Consider the following 15,189-nt stretch of genomic DNA (forward strand, 5'->3'; position numbering starts at 1 on the left):
GCCACCAAGCTACAGGACCATATGGGCTAGTACATGAGTACAGCTCAGAAGGGCATTGGGAACAACACCAGAGGCTCGAAACACCAGTTGCTCATAGAGCAGTCGCGCAAGACTCAAGGTCTAGACAGACCAATCTGAGCAGAGACTGGATTGACTACAGGAAAGCCTGAGACTCAATGCCACACACATGGAACTGTGAATGCCTGGCTCTATGCGAAGTCAACAGGACACTAAGGACCTTCCTCAAGAACTCAGTGGGACTGTGGAAGACAATACAGCTGAACTCAAGACAGCTCACACAAGTGCGGAATATACCAAGGTGATGCACTGTCCCCCCTGCTGTTCTGCATAGGCTTCAATTTCCTCAACCAGATAATCACAAGGTCTGGATACGGGTACAAGTTCAAGAGTGGAATCACCATCAGCCACCTCCTCTACATGGATGACATCAAGCTGTATGCTAGGAGTGAATGAGACATCGACTCACTGATCCACCTGACATGGATCTACAGTGAGGACATTGGAATGTCATTCAGACAGGAGAAGTGTGGCCGGATGGTAGTAAAGAGAGGGAAGGTAGTTAAGACTGATGGGGTGGAACTACCAGTGGGCCACATAGCAGACATACAGACCAGCTACAAGTACCTTTTACATTTTTTTTTTTTACATTTACATTGGATTTATTCTCCCCCATCTCCCCCCAATGGGGAACTCTGGGCGGCCCACAAAGTACAACTTTAACAACATATACATATACAGTTGATTTATCTCTAACTAACATTAACAACTATACTATATGGCCAGCAGAGGTCACTAGGGAGTCACAGCACCTAGGGCTTTTTCCTTCTCCGGAGGTCTTCTCCCGCCAATCGCATCAGTTGCATGCAGCGTTGGGTTGGGTCCAGCACCGGTTCCTGCTCCCCGCACAGTGCTGCCGGTTCCTCCCACTGAAATGGGAGTACATATTTATCTACTCACAGATGGAAATGCTTTCAAACTGCTAGGTTGGCAGAAGCTGGGGACGAGTGATGGGAGCGCACCCTGTCACGCAGAGCCGGGCCCGAACCACTGGAGTGCTGACCATTTCTGACTGGCAAACTCCAGCATCATTAAGACCTGCGCCACCGTGTCCCATGGTATTCCACAGTCACACCTTGGTATTCCACAGTCACATGCAAACCACGATGAGGAGGCAAGGAAGACAGCAACATCCAAGTACTACCAAAGGATAAGACAGGTCCTGAAGAACCAGCAAAGAACAATATCCACACCATCAACACAGACGGCCTGCCAGTCATCAGATATCCTACCGGTATAGTAAGCTGACCAAAGGAGAACATGGGGGCTGCAGATGTGAAGACCCAGAAGTTCCTCACAATGTACAGAGGTTTTCACCCCAACTCCAACACCCAGAGATTGTACACCAGCCAGAAAGAGGACAGGTGGGGTCTGGTGAGTATCAAAGCCAGTGTCCTGGACAAAAGCCAGAGCATCCAGGAGTATATCAGTAAGATGGTACCAAAGATGGGCAGCTGAGAGAATGCCTAAGGCAGCAGCAGACATGAGAGCAAGTTCAAGCAGAGGATGTGCTATGGCAAGCCAAGACCCTGCATGGGATGTACCATTGACAGATAGCTGAGGTGGCTGACATTGGGAAATCCTACCAGTGGCTGGAAAGGGCTGGACTAAAAGCAGCACAAGTACAGGCACTAAGCACCAGATCCATAGAAGCAGGGGTCTACCAAGGTGCAGATTGTGCAGAGAGGCCTCAGAGACAGTCCCACGTATAGTGTCAGGGTGTAAGATGCAGACAGGAACAGCATTCACTGAATGGCACGACCAAGTAGCTGGTATTGTCTACAGGAACATCTGCATAGTGTATGGACTAGACTTTCCCAAATCCAGATGGGAGATTCCACAGAAGGTCATGGAGAATAACAGGGCTAAGATCCTGTGGGACTTCCAGATCCAGATGGACAGGCAAGTACTGGCCAATCAAGCAAACGTCATGGTGGTAGACAAGGACCAGAAGATAGCAGTGGTGATAGATGTAGCGGTGCAAAGTGACAGCAACATCAGGAAGAAGGAGTATGAGAAGCTGAAGAACTACCAAGGCCTGAAGGAGGAACTAGAGACAATGTGGAAAGTAAAGGCCAAAGTGGTCCCAGTGGTGGTAGGAGCATTCGGGGCCGTGACCCCTAGGCTGGGAGAATGGCTCCAACAGATCCCAGGAACAACATCAGAGCTATCTATCCAGAAGAGTACAGTGCTAGGAACAGCTAAGATACTGTGCAGAACCCTCAAACTCCCGGGCCTCTGGTAGAGGACCTGAGATTGAGGAAGACACATGCCACACATAGGGGTGAGAGGGGATTTTTTTTATCACTAAAAGAGGTGAAGGCATTGTTGTCTAGGGCATGTAAAGCTTCCAATAATCCAAAATGATAAATCTTCATCAAATATAGTTGTATGTTGTTTGGTGTGTCAGTTTATGCCCTTTGTTTTTTGTTGTTATTGTTGAAGTTGTATGGTTTTTTATTTTCTTATATTGGGGTTGTGGGCGCAGGTGGTATTTGATGTACCCCATCTGGAATTGCAATTATGCAAGTTGAGCAGCTATCTAAATCTTATAAATAAATAAATCCCCTTACCCATTTGGGGAGATTTTGTCTGCTTCCTTTGTTACCTCACCCCATTTTATCTACCCTATATTTTGAAATGAAAGGTACTTCGTTAAATAAAATACTTCATAAAATAAAAAGGGATCTACAAGTTGGAGAGATGGGAAAAATCTGTTGGTGCTTTCTCTTTCCAGTGCTGGCAAAACAAGTCTGTTTGTATTTTTTATAATTAAGAATCTGATTCTTAACTAATGTGCCAAGGTTCAGTTCTGAAACCATTAGGCCTCCTTATTTGCTGTGTCAGCTCTAAGCAGTACTGCACACTCTACAGAACCAATGTCAGTATTATTATTTTTTTACAGGAAAGTACTTTGTCGAACAGCCACTTTCTTCAAGTTGTCTTTCTAGGTGGATCAGGTCAGACATTGCCAAAAAAGTGCTGAGGTGCTGCTGTAATACTGTTTTATTGACGGGTTGATCCACTGGTAGGGACTCGTAATTCCTTGCAATGCCACCATCCTGTAGTGGACTGCAAATTTTTCCCTGTTTTGCAGGGTGGGAGGGGAATGATTTAGGTTTCATTTTAAAAAATGGTTCCAAGCTCCCCAGATTGCTTAGGAAATTTTTTAAGAAGTTGACTGTGGTGGTGCTATCAAGCCACTTCTCCCTATGTTTTTAAAGGTGTGTGTGTTTGTGTTCAAATCAATCATGACACCTGATGACTACATGGGCAAGTCTCTGCAGTTTTCTTGGCAACGTTTTTCAGAAATAGTTTGCCCTTGCCTTCTTCCTACAGCTGAAAGAGAGGGACTGGCCCAGAGTCACCTTTCTTTGTCCTAAGGCAGGACTAGAAGTCTCCCCATTTCTAGCCCAGTGCCTTTAACCACTACACCCAACTGGCTCTGTGCTTTTGAGTTACACTGGCATAATAAAAACATGGAGGAATGTAGTTGATTGCAATAAGAATTTTGGTTGAATCAATTTGTTTTTCCTTATATAAAGGTAGTATTTCTTTATGTTTCTCTACGTATATGGGTGTCCTTCTCTATACCTCTCCCAATACATCCTGAAGAATGGAATCTTTATTAGTGTGCCAGTCTGTACCTGTTAGTGACTAATTGGTCACAGAGTTCACACCTTTAGGGGGAGCAGGACTGCTATACCTTCTTATCTCTTTCTGCTGAAAATACAGGGTCAGCTTGTTAGAATAGCCAGTAGGGCTCAGTTCCACTTCCTCCTTTGAGACTTGAACCCCTATTGTCACATTTATCCGCAGGGTCTATCATTGTACCTTAGTTTCTATCATTGTTCTCTCATCCCTTTCATAATGAGTTAGAAACAAATGATAGAAAGTCACTTTATAGTGCCATATGCTTTAACACCTTATTGTGATTCCTTCCGTATGTGTTGTATGAACTGAGCTGTTGTGTTGACTTTCTACTTTTTACTTATCGCTCCTAGTGTTTCGTTTGAATGCATGTGCACACATATGCCTACAGGATTTTCTTGTTTGCAGTTTTGTTTTTAAATGTTCATTGATAAGAACATTTTTATGGAGTACTCACAAATCTCATAAATGTGTATTTACACATTTCATCCTAGGACACTGCCCATCCTTCCTTGCATTAAACAAGCAATGCAGTGCTTGTAACCAATATAATTTTTGGTTTTATGAAGTATCTCGCAATACAGGGTTAGAAATTGTTAGTCTGCCAAATACAAAGCAAAGATTTACAACAGGCCACCCTTGCCTGCCTGATGATGAGGAAGGTACAAAAAGTAGAGGGTTAGGCCATGTTCTAGGAATATTAACTTTTTAAAAAAGCTAATATATGCTTCTTTTCCTCTTTTTTTTTTTTTTTCTTCTTCTCTTTCTGGGTAGTCTATCATGTGTTTAGGCTTGTGGAATTGGAACTAGTTACATGAAGAAGCAGAAGTCATAGGGGAGAAGAAGGAGAGAAGGACCTGTTATGTTATGCCAGCTTGCACCGGATCATTCATAAACTACCCAGTTTCTTCCTCAGAAATGTGATGACTTAAATTGTGTTTTTCAGGGATTGGCTACACGTTTTCAGCCCTCCTATCATTCCTCCTAGCCAACAGGTGGCAGAATATACCAAAGTTTCAGCAAACCTAAGTACCCAAGGTAAGAATGAATGGAAACAATGTCCCCTCTTGCCATGGAAATCAAGTGAGAGCAAAAGGACACTAGAAACTGCAGCAACTCCTCCACTTGCCAGGAAGTGTACAAATTCTGCCTTCCCAAAAAGCTGAGTTAATTCTTCTTTCAGCATTCCTACACAGGGACCCACCACCACCACCTGTTCTATCCTGGCATATTACACCCAGCGAGGAGGACAGTTGTGCTGCCTGTTTCTTATAAAAGGGCATAATGAAACAATTCTGCAATGGATAAAATCATGAACTGACAGCATTTGTCTAAAAATTTCATCTCTTTTCTCCTCCCTCATCTTTACCGCCCTACAACCCACCAAGGATTCCTGTCATTTTCAAGATACCATATGAGAACTTACTATATATTTGCAATCTGCAAATATGTGGAGGAAGGGGCATCCATTAAATCTAAATGTCCGTAAACAAATTTATATAATCCACAAAAATTAATGTATTTTACATGCAATTCATATATTAGGTAATTTATGAAAAAAACATGCATGTTTTATGTTATTTATGTAAATTGTCCAGATTGCTTCAACATAGAGCAGGCTCTTCCATAATTGTGGGGCAAAGTCTGAAGTCAATTTTTTTTCCATTGAATCAGATGTTTGCTGAATAGGTCTCCATAAAATCAAGATTTGACTGTATTTTAGTTATGGTAGGAGTGAAGGCAATCTAGTGATGGATTCCTTAACACAAATTATGCTCTCTAAACAGGGAGTTTTTTCAGAAACATATAAATTTGCAATATTTTATGACAGCAGAATAACTATCAAGACCAGACATTACTTTCAGAAATCTGACAGCACATAATGTTAAAGATCCTAAACATGCCACTTTAAATATCATTGTAATTTTTTACTTAAACATACATTAGATAAATATTTCAGATAGGGAATTGAGAAAATTTTAATAATTAAAATTCCATTTCTTCTGAAGCTCTGCTGCAATTTTCAGAAATCGTAACAGTCAAGAAGTTTGCATGGAAGATTCCATTCAACTATTCCACATTAAAAAGTGACAATATAACATGAGTTTGGCAATTTATGTTTTCCCTTTGAAAATATTTTATCTCTAGTTTCTATTTTTTAATGTATCTAATGTTAATCAAAAATACAATATCATACAATACAATACAAAAATACAAAATCATGGATGGGCAAAAACTATATTGGACAGAACCATGAATGTCTGCAGAGGGGTTAAGCAGGGTAGAGGGTGTGCAATGACAAAACATACATTGCAGTGTTGTGATACAAACTTGGTCCCTTCTGAAAATGCGTGACATCACACGTATGTAAGGGGCAGGATCTTGTGTTACAACATCGCAACATACTAGGTTTCATCACTTTGATAAATTTAAGGTGCTGTTACTAATCTCTAAAGCCCTTCATGGTTTTGTATCTGGGCATCTGAAGGACTTTCTGCTCCATCTGGAATCAACCTGACGCACTAGATCTTTTAGGGAGAAACTTTTTCCCACACTTCCAAGAGGGGGGCAGAAACTAGAATATGCTGCCTTTTCTTTGGCGAAGCTGATGATTTGGAATATCCTTCTGATGGAGATTAAGCTGGTCCCTTCCTTGTTGACCTTCAAGAAGATATTAAAAATGGAGGTATTTGGAGGGCATACTCCTAATTTAAGAACTGCACCATCTTTTATTTCTTGTATACCTTTATTTTTATTTTTTCATTTGTTGTTACTGTTTTTTCTGGGGTTTTATGATGTTATCTTTTAGTCATTGTATTTTTTAAAAAGAAGTGTTATATGCTATGGAAGCCGTTGAGAGTTGTTAGTGTAAGGCAGGGTAGAAATCTAATCAATTAATACATTCAGCAGACATCTCTGGATAGAACTGCAAGTGATTTCTATTAGATCAGCAGGAATTTCTGACAGTCAATTGACTTTTTCCCATCCTGAATAATGCAGCTGAAATGTTTTATATAAGGGGCAGGGAGTAAAGTGCAGATTTTTATGTGGAAGCACCATGATCTTTTAGTCCAAAGGCAATTTTGTGTCTCCTAACTAGAAAATCTCATTTTGACCTGGACCAATAATGCTTTCCAGGAACGCTTGGGGATTACAGCCACCAGAGAAGCAGTGCTTCAAACCACAGCTGCTAGCTAAGAGTGTGATACCTCCTGAATCACAGATAGATAAAAGTTTGAAAATAACAAAATCAAGTTATCAGCCAAGAAAACCCATGGTTATTTACTACTGGTACAGATATCCCTGTCGATTTTTATATGCTTCTCTAATGAAACCTGAAACAACCAGTTTTGTTCATTGCTAATAAAAGAGCTCTGTGGTATCTTTTATTTGGAACATAATTCATTGTGAATATACAAAAGACCTAGTTTTTCTCCATTTTATAGTTTCTTGGTTGTTTGTGAAGTATTTGCTTCTTCAGAAATAGATCTTTTAAGCCTTGAAGGAATGCAATGATTGGGGGAAAATGAATAATGCTTCCTTTTAAAAACAAATCCCCTTTTCAAATGACTGCCATGTTCCTTTAGTTTTATTTCATACCAAGGAGCTGTCTTTCTCAAACAGAACCCCGAAATCCACTTAGTCAGGTTTTTTTCTGAAGCAAATGCCACTCTAATACTTCTGAGTTTGTATCAGTGGAGTCAGTAGTCATCTCCTTAACCATCTGCCATTTGCTCCTGTAATGTAATATCCAAATATAGCCTACCTTTGTAAGATTTTGCTCCTTAGGCTGCAGTTCAGTCATTCCTTTCCTGAATATTATTATTATTATTATTATTATTATTATTATTATTATTATTATTACATTCGATTTATTGTCCACCCATCTCCCCCCAATGGGGAACTCTGGGCGGCTCACAAAGTACATATAATACAATTATACAATTAATTACGCTGTGTGACCGGCAGGGGTCGCTAGGGGGTCATCCGGGCTTTTCCTCCTCCGTAGATCTTCCTCGCCGCTCGCCGCTCATGTCGGCTGCGTTCGGAGTTCAGCCAGCACCGGTATTTTGCTCCCCTGCGCAGCCCCGCTGGTTCCTCCCATCTAAACGGGAGTCCCCATTTATCTACTTGCAGATGGAATAGCTTTCGAACTGCTGGGTGGGCAGGAGCTAGGACAAGGGACATGAGCTCACCCCGTCCCGCGGAGCCGGGCTCGAACCGCTGGAGAGCCAATCATTTCTGACCGGCAACTCCCGCGTCATTAAGCCCTTAATAACAACTCCCTTCAATATATGTTGAATTAGAATTCTGTGTATCAGATGGCATCATCAGATGGTTGGCACCATTTACTGATCTACCCAATGCAGTGTTATCCAGCACCTAGTGAGGGTGACTTGATTCTGTAGATCCTTTGCACCCCAACCCTTTCAGTTACTCACCAAGCAAAAGTAATGGTGGTCTGCCAGTTGCCTTTATTGTACAGTGTAGTACGACTGGCTTAGTGGACCCTTTGGGTTGCCTTTGGCGTAATAGGTCATAGATTTTCCAGGTCTGAAGCAGACATTGATAACCATGTGGTGGAAAGTAGGTTTGGATCAGCTCCCGTACTTAATTCAGTAATATGCATTAGGGGAGTGTGAGAGGAGGGGTTGTGCTGTCCCTGGAAAGTCACCCATGTGTGTTGTCATCTGGCCACAAGGAGGAGGAGGAGGAGGAGGATTTGGCCAGTAATATTATCCAATTACCAAAACAATATAATTAAGTATAATTTGTGTTACAAAGAATTTAGGCTTTAGACATCTGATCTAAAAATAAATAGGATATTTATTCAGGAATTAGAGTTTACATACAAACCCAGAACAATTGCATCAGTTTTAGCTATCAAAAGGCATCTTAGATTGATTCATAATTTTGACAAATGCTCCATTTCTCTCTGAACAATGGATAAAATAAGAGCCCGAAAAACAGGAAAGAAGATGGCTCTTAATGTATCAGGGCTGGCAACCAAGTACCTCCAGATGGCTTGAATTACAGTTCTAATAATCTCTTGCCATTGGCCATATTGACAGGGGCAGATGGGAATTGATGTTCACAGAATCAGGAGAATAGCAGGTCACTTGACTTTCTTATTGCTCATGTTAGTTCCCTAACAACAGACCTACAATCGGGCATTTCTTTTTAAGAGACGATACTGTGCTAATGAGTTAATCATAGAGAAGAAGGTGCTCTAGCAATCTTCCAAAGCCACATAGGCCCAAGCTATAGATTTTCATTAGCCCTATCATGATCAGCACTTTCTGTGTCACACAGAAATAAATTGGTGATTAGAGTAGCCACACCTGGAATAAGAATGTAGTTCTGGAACCAATCAAACCTTGAGCTGTCATGTTACGGGCCACCTATAGCCCCCAAAGGTGTTACAAGTCTCCTCTGAGAGGATTTTTACATTTAATATTCCAAGCAGGTTGCTCACTTTTAGGCTGTCAAATGGGAGAGATCTAAGAACCTGCTGATCTTCATCAATCCTCCTCTTCACCCATAGAGCTTTGCTGAAGAGCCGCTTACAGAAAATGCATGGGCCAAAATCCATATATAATCTGGTTGTATGAGCTGGGAAAAAGCTAAATGAACAGAAAAGATACTGGTCACCTGCCACTTAATACTTTGCAATGCCTTCTCATAGTCTTCATCTCCCAAGGATATACAGTGGAGTGTCTTTTGGCAGTTCAGCTACTGAAATTGTTTCAGTCTCCCTTTTAAAAAGTGGAGATGGTACAAAGCATTTGTTATGGAACAAAGCATAGCCCCTTAAAGAATGGGAGGGAAGGAACAGTGGAGTATGTTAGCATAGGATTGTCTGTGCACCATCTGCATTCTTCGTGTAGCATCACCAGTAGCTTTCATCTTCCCAGCTAATAATACATTTCAAACACTGTAAACTCATTGCTGTTGGCTTAACAGGCCATTACTTTTAGCAAGCTAAGCATGTGACACCGTTGCTGTGTATTGTCATTCTGAGAAAAAAATGAAATGATGAAATGTAGAATACCACTCACACGCAGCCATGAATCATTATTTCATATCCTCCACATTACTTTTTAGCTCTTATAAAAAGACTTTTGTCAAATAAGCCCATAGCTCTTTGCCACTGCTTTAATGAAATCTGTTCCATTAGAAAACACAGAGGATTGCTGGACACTAAAGTGAGTGAAGTGTTTCTTAGTCCAGTTTCTCTATGTGCCTTGATTAGGCAACACAGGATAGGCATTAGGGTTGCATGGGGAGAACATTATCATCCACCACGTATTTTCCTACTCCACATTGATTTAATGTTTTGATGGTTGGATTTGTAGATCATTGTTGGAGATTGGAATTCAACAGGAGCCCTTGCTAGACAATATGCTTCCAAACATAAGCAGAGTGCAGAAAGAGCATTGAGGAATTTAATAGCAGAGCAACACAGTTTTTTTAAAAAGGTTCATCATATAGCTGCTTTGAATGCAGAGTAAGAGTTTAACTAAGGTATCAGTGAATGCAGACAGACATTCATTATATTGGAAATAAGAACTAGATTTATTAAGAAATACATGAGAATAGAAAAGCCTGGATTCTACCTGAACTATGTCTGGAAGAGAGGGAAGCACAAGAAAAAGACAGAAAGTTCCCTTTGTCTCTTAACCTCAGAGACTCATTTAACTAACAGTAGGCCAAGTGAGAAACAGACATAGGGTCAGGGTGTGAAGGCTCTTCTCCTCATCCATCTCTTGCCGTTTGCCTAAATGGACAGAATGGTTCAATCTCCAGCAGTCTTTATAAGATTGGATATTATGATCCACTGCATTAAATACAACAAGGGATGATTATCCTGTCCTGTTTTGGCAGCCCATGATGCCAAGAACAGGACTTCTTCCCCCTATCCCCACAAGTTTTAGCAGCCCACCCTCAGATTTAGAACTAACAAGAACTTTTGGATAGACACAAACTAATGCTTTATCTATTAAACATGAGCAGAATTATGCCATTTCATGAGATAAAATGTGATGGTCAGGGACTGAGGAAACACTGAAGTCCTCTAGTTCATTGACTAGAGTCCTTATTTAATAGAACATCTCTGTGAGAGATGCTTAAGATTCAAAATGATACATAAGGAAGTTTCATGCTATGGTAGAAAGCCTGCTCCTCAGTGCTTTCTGCCTTTCTGGTACAGGAAGAGAGAAGAAGGGAAGAACTCTCTTCTTCCTGAAGGAAGCAATGGAGAACCTAAGGGACTTAGTCTTTCAGCAGCAAGACTATGGAACAAGGAGGAGACCCTTGCTTGCCATCTTTCTTGCTGATGCTTCTAATAATCAATAGGATGAAAGTTGCAAAGAGTTGATTCTTCTTGAGATGCTTCTACAATAGTGGTGGTCACTATCTTAGATGATGTTGCAAATGTACTTGAAAAGTACAGATAGGTCTATCAATAGTTCTTAACCATGATAGCTTAATGAAGTCACCACCTGCAATATCAGTATACTAATGAACACATCCATTTGCATGTGTTTGGTTTTTATTCTATTTTTACTGTATTTTATATTGTATTATATTTTAATATTTATTGCTGTTTTATTGTGAACCGCCCAGAGTCACTTTTTGTGAGATGGGCGGTATCTAAATCTGAAATATAAATAAATAAAAATAAATAAATTAGTGGGGATAAAGGAATGCAAGAGGGTGGTCACCTTGTAAATTTTCAGAAGCATCTGGCTGGGTGCAGATGGGAACTGAATAATGGAACAGATAGATCTGGTCCAAGACAGCAAGCTTGTCATCTTCTCCACTAAGGCTCTTCCTCTTCCCTTTTTTATCCACTTTCTGTTCATCCAGTGGTTAATATTGCCACACTGCTGCTCTCATTTTAATGTTTTTACAGCTCTGCACATACATGTTTTGGGAGACAGTATATATACAAACAGTATAGTACAGTGAATAGCCGAGAACTAGCACAGTGAAAAAGTGGGATTAAAATTAAATACAAAGAAGACCAAACTAATGACAACAGGTAGAACAACAAGCCTTAGAACTGACAATGAGGTTATTGAAGTAGTGGATAACTTCTGCCTTTTAGGATCAACCATCAACAGTAAAGGAGCAAACAGTCAAGAAATACGCCACAGACTAGCATTCAGGCTAGCATTCAGTCCTGAAGGTCTTGGAAAAGATATTCAAATGCTGTGATGTGTCTACACCTACAAAGATCAGAACTGTACAAGCCCTGTAACATTCTACGGAAGCAAAAGTTGGATCTTAAAGAAACAGGACAGGTAGAGTATTGATGCCTTTGTACTTTGTTGCTGGAGAAGACTCCTGAAAATACTGTGGACAGCCAAGAAAACAAACTGATGGATCATTGAACAATCAACCCAGAGTTCTCATTAGAGGCACAAATGACCAGGCTCAAATTATCCTACTTTAGACACATTATGCGAAGACCAAGCTCTTTGGAAAAGGCTCTAATGCTTGAAAAGATGGAAGGAAAGAGATGAAGAGGATGATCAACAGCAAAGTGGGTGGACTCAGTTACTGTGCACCATTGAGAGACCTGAAAGAACAAGTTAGGGATAGATCATCCCAGAGAAAATCTATGTGGTCACTAGGAGTTGAAAATGACTTGATGGCACATAATCAATATGTACAAATATGATGGTGCTCCAGTGTGCACACACAGTTCAGATAGAGAAGCAACCTCTGTGCTGGAGTTCTGCACGTGCTTTAGTACCTGATTTCACGTTCCCAGTTTTAATCCCCAGCTCACCTGTCAGCTACTCCCAGAATCTTTGGCTGTTGATGATGATGATTGGGAAGAGCAGGTGGAGGATGGTAGTGGCTCTAAAGCCTGATCAGCAGAAAGAAATTGGGTGGTGGGTTTTTAGAAGAATCTACCTTAAGATGTTGCTGTTCTTCCATGTACCTCTGGAGGAGGCATGACTTTCCAATTTATTAAGTATCATAAAGATGCTTACATTAATCTTTACAGCCTGTTTATGCTTAGAAATTTTCATTACATGACGGACTTCTCAGCTCTGGAAGCCATCTCAAGCTTTCAAGATTAATTGGGATTTAAAATCCAAACCAAATAAATTAAAGCAAGAACTAGAGCACAGGTGGGACTCTCTAATATGAAAAATACTGGACAGTATTGGTTCATCTGATTTTTTTTAAGGGGTTTATTTTTTGAAGTTGCACTTTTAAGTAAAGAATCGTATAACTCTGAACAGTGGCCAGACAAAAGCCTTTCCTCTTGTACCAAATGGCACCATCATTGCCTCACTGTCTCCATTTATTGGAGGAGGTGCAAACATAAGCTTGCTTAATAGCATTCACTTGTCCATCAACTCCCAATAAATCAGCCTTGTCCTGCCGCATCTTGCACAGCAGATTTTTCTCCTTTCCAGGAAACACATTCCATCATGATGCCCTGGGTCTTGCCATCTTCCAGAATATTCCACTCCCTTGCTCCTCCCCCCCCTTTTGTAGTCCCCTCCAAGATACTCAGCATCCTGTGGATACTAAATGTCCTCATTAGACTAAGCGTGGGGTTCAAATCCCACCTTAGATTATTCTTCCAAAGTTTGGTTCTTCGGCAAACTCCAGATGCCACATCCATGCCAGTAACCCCTCATTTCTCACTGTGGCTTACTTTTGATCTCTATCCCATTGGCAGACAACAGCTGGATTTACTGTTAAAAGAAGTGACCCAGTAGACAAAAGTTCAAAGGTGGTGAAATTTCTGATCATCTTCATTTTTGGGATCTGGGTTGAACATGTTTCAACTATCAGTGAGCCACCCAGAGACGTTAAGAGTCAGGTGGCATACAAGTTTAATAAATTATTATGGTTGGTCACACAGCCAGATGTTTAGACTGGATTTGGCATTTTTATCTACCTATTGAATTATTGTTGTTGTTGTTGTTGTTATTATTATTATTATTATTATTATTATATAAAAGGACGGAGATAAATAAATCAGTGGACTCTCAGCCTCTCCCTAATGCCAAATGTTTCCAGGGCCACAGCAGCCTTCTGTGCTTAAAAGTCACGTATACCCATGTAAGCAGGGGAAATCTTACAATTTGTAAGCAACCTCAGAGGTCATTCAGTCCAATCCCCTCTTCAGTGGAAGATCTGCTAAAGCATTTTAAACAGATGGCTATCCAGTCTTTGTTTGAAGCCTTCCAATGAAGGGAAACTTACTATTTCACAAATAAACCTATTCTACTGGTTCACAGTCACAATCATCTTTATTTGGTCAATGACCAATAAAATTTAAAAGGACAAAAACAAAGTAAAATGAAGCAAATATATATAATAATGTAGTAGCAACTAGTACAATAAATCACATAATAATATAGCTTGCTTGACATTTCTTACGGTCAGGAAATGCCTTCTATTATTTCAATTTCCTGCTTGCCTATGAGTTTCTCAGAACATCTGCTCTGACCCTTCTTAGAGAAAACCTGTTGTATTCAATAGATCTTTGGTATACTTTACACCAGTGAGTCACCTCCTACAGTATATTGTCCCACTTTGAAACATTCCAGTTGCCTGCCTGCCTCCTTCCTTCCTTCCTTCCTTCCTTCCTTCCTTCCTTCCTTCCTTCCTTCCTTCCTTCCTTCCTTCCTTCCTTCCTTCCTTCCTTCCTTCCTTCCTTCCTTCCTTCCTTCCTTTGCAGATAAAGCAAATTTTTCATGTTCTTGGAACATTGTACATCATCTGTTGTTTTGCCTTTTCCTTAGGTGAAGGTGAAGGGAAAGAAGAAGATGAAGTTCTCACTCTGTTGTATGACCCATGCCTAAATTGTTACTTTGATCCCGAAACTGGAAAATATTATGAGTTGGCATAAATATTCGCAGACATGAGGAGTGCTGCAAAAAACCTGAACTGTGCAGCACTTGAGAGCCTCGGCAAATGCTCTTCTCCCTGCTCCAAAGGCAAACAGAGAAATATTTGAAAAGACCATGTAATGTTTTGTCTCCTGTTCCCATTTCTGCTATTTTTATCAGAGTGCTTAGAAGCTTCTCTGATTTTCATATACATGTGTTTAATTGGTTGCTGTTATTTACAATATGGAAGATTCCTATGCACGAACTGAATTACACCAAATCAAAGAAAGATATGTCCTGGATTAATTTGTGAATGCTTGCATGATTTTTTTTTCACCTAGTCATTTTTTTTATCCCTGATCATTTAAAGAGATATATTGCATCTTTGTACTTCAGAAAATATAATGTTCAAAAAGAAGTACCTCCATCAATTGTCTTTTCTTTTTTATTCCTACTATGTATTAAAATAATGTTCTTTTTTTTTTTAATAGGGAGATAGTAAGAACCTTAGAGGATAATATCAAGATTCAGGAGGATCTTGACAGGGCGGAACAATGGGCAGAAATCAGGCAATGCATTTCAACAGGATCAAATG

General features: G+C 40.3%; 1 protein-coding gene across 7 annotated transcripts in view; it reads left to right on the forward strand.

Moving 5' to 3' along the window:
• CFAP20DC (CFAP20 domain containing) overlaps positions 1–14,987 on the forward strand; it is a 193,720-nt gene extending 178,733 nt beyond the window's left edge. For all 7 annotated transcript variants that reach the window (XM_088134444.1, XM_088134439.1, XM_088134442.1 and 4 more), the window contains 2 exons: positions 4,676–4,767; positions 14,508–14,987. In XM_088134444.1, the coding sequence (XP_087990570.1) occupies positions 4,676–4,767; positions 14,508–14,614 (199 nt within the window). In that variant the 3' untranslated portion in view covers positions 14,615–14,987. The remainder of the gene's footprint in view (positions 1–4,675; positions 4,768–14,507) is intronic.
• Positions 14,988–15,189: the final 202 nt, after the last annotated feature.

This window comes from Python bivittatus, unplaced genomic scaffold (assembly GCF_059951505.1).
Source record: "Python bivittatus isolate LINGU-HERP-01145 unplaced genomic scaffold, Pbiv_v1 ctg000080_np1212, whole genome shotgun sequence".
Taxonomy (NCBI): domain Eukaryota; kingdom Metazoa; phylum Chordata; class Lepidosauria; order Squamata; family Pythonidae; genus Python; species Python bivittatus.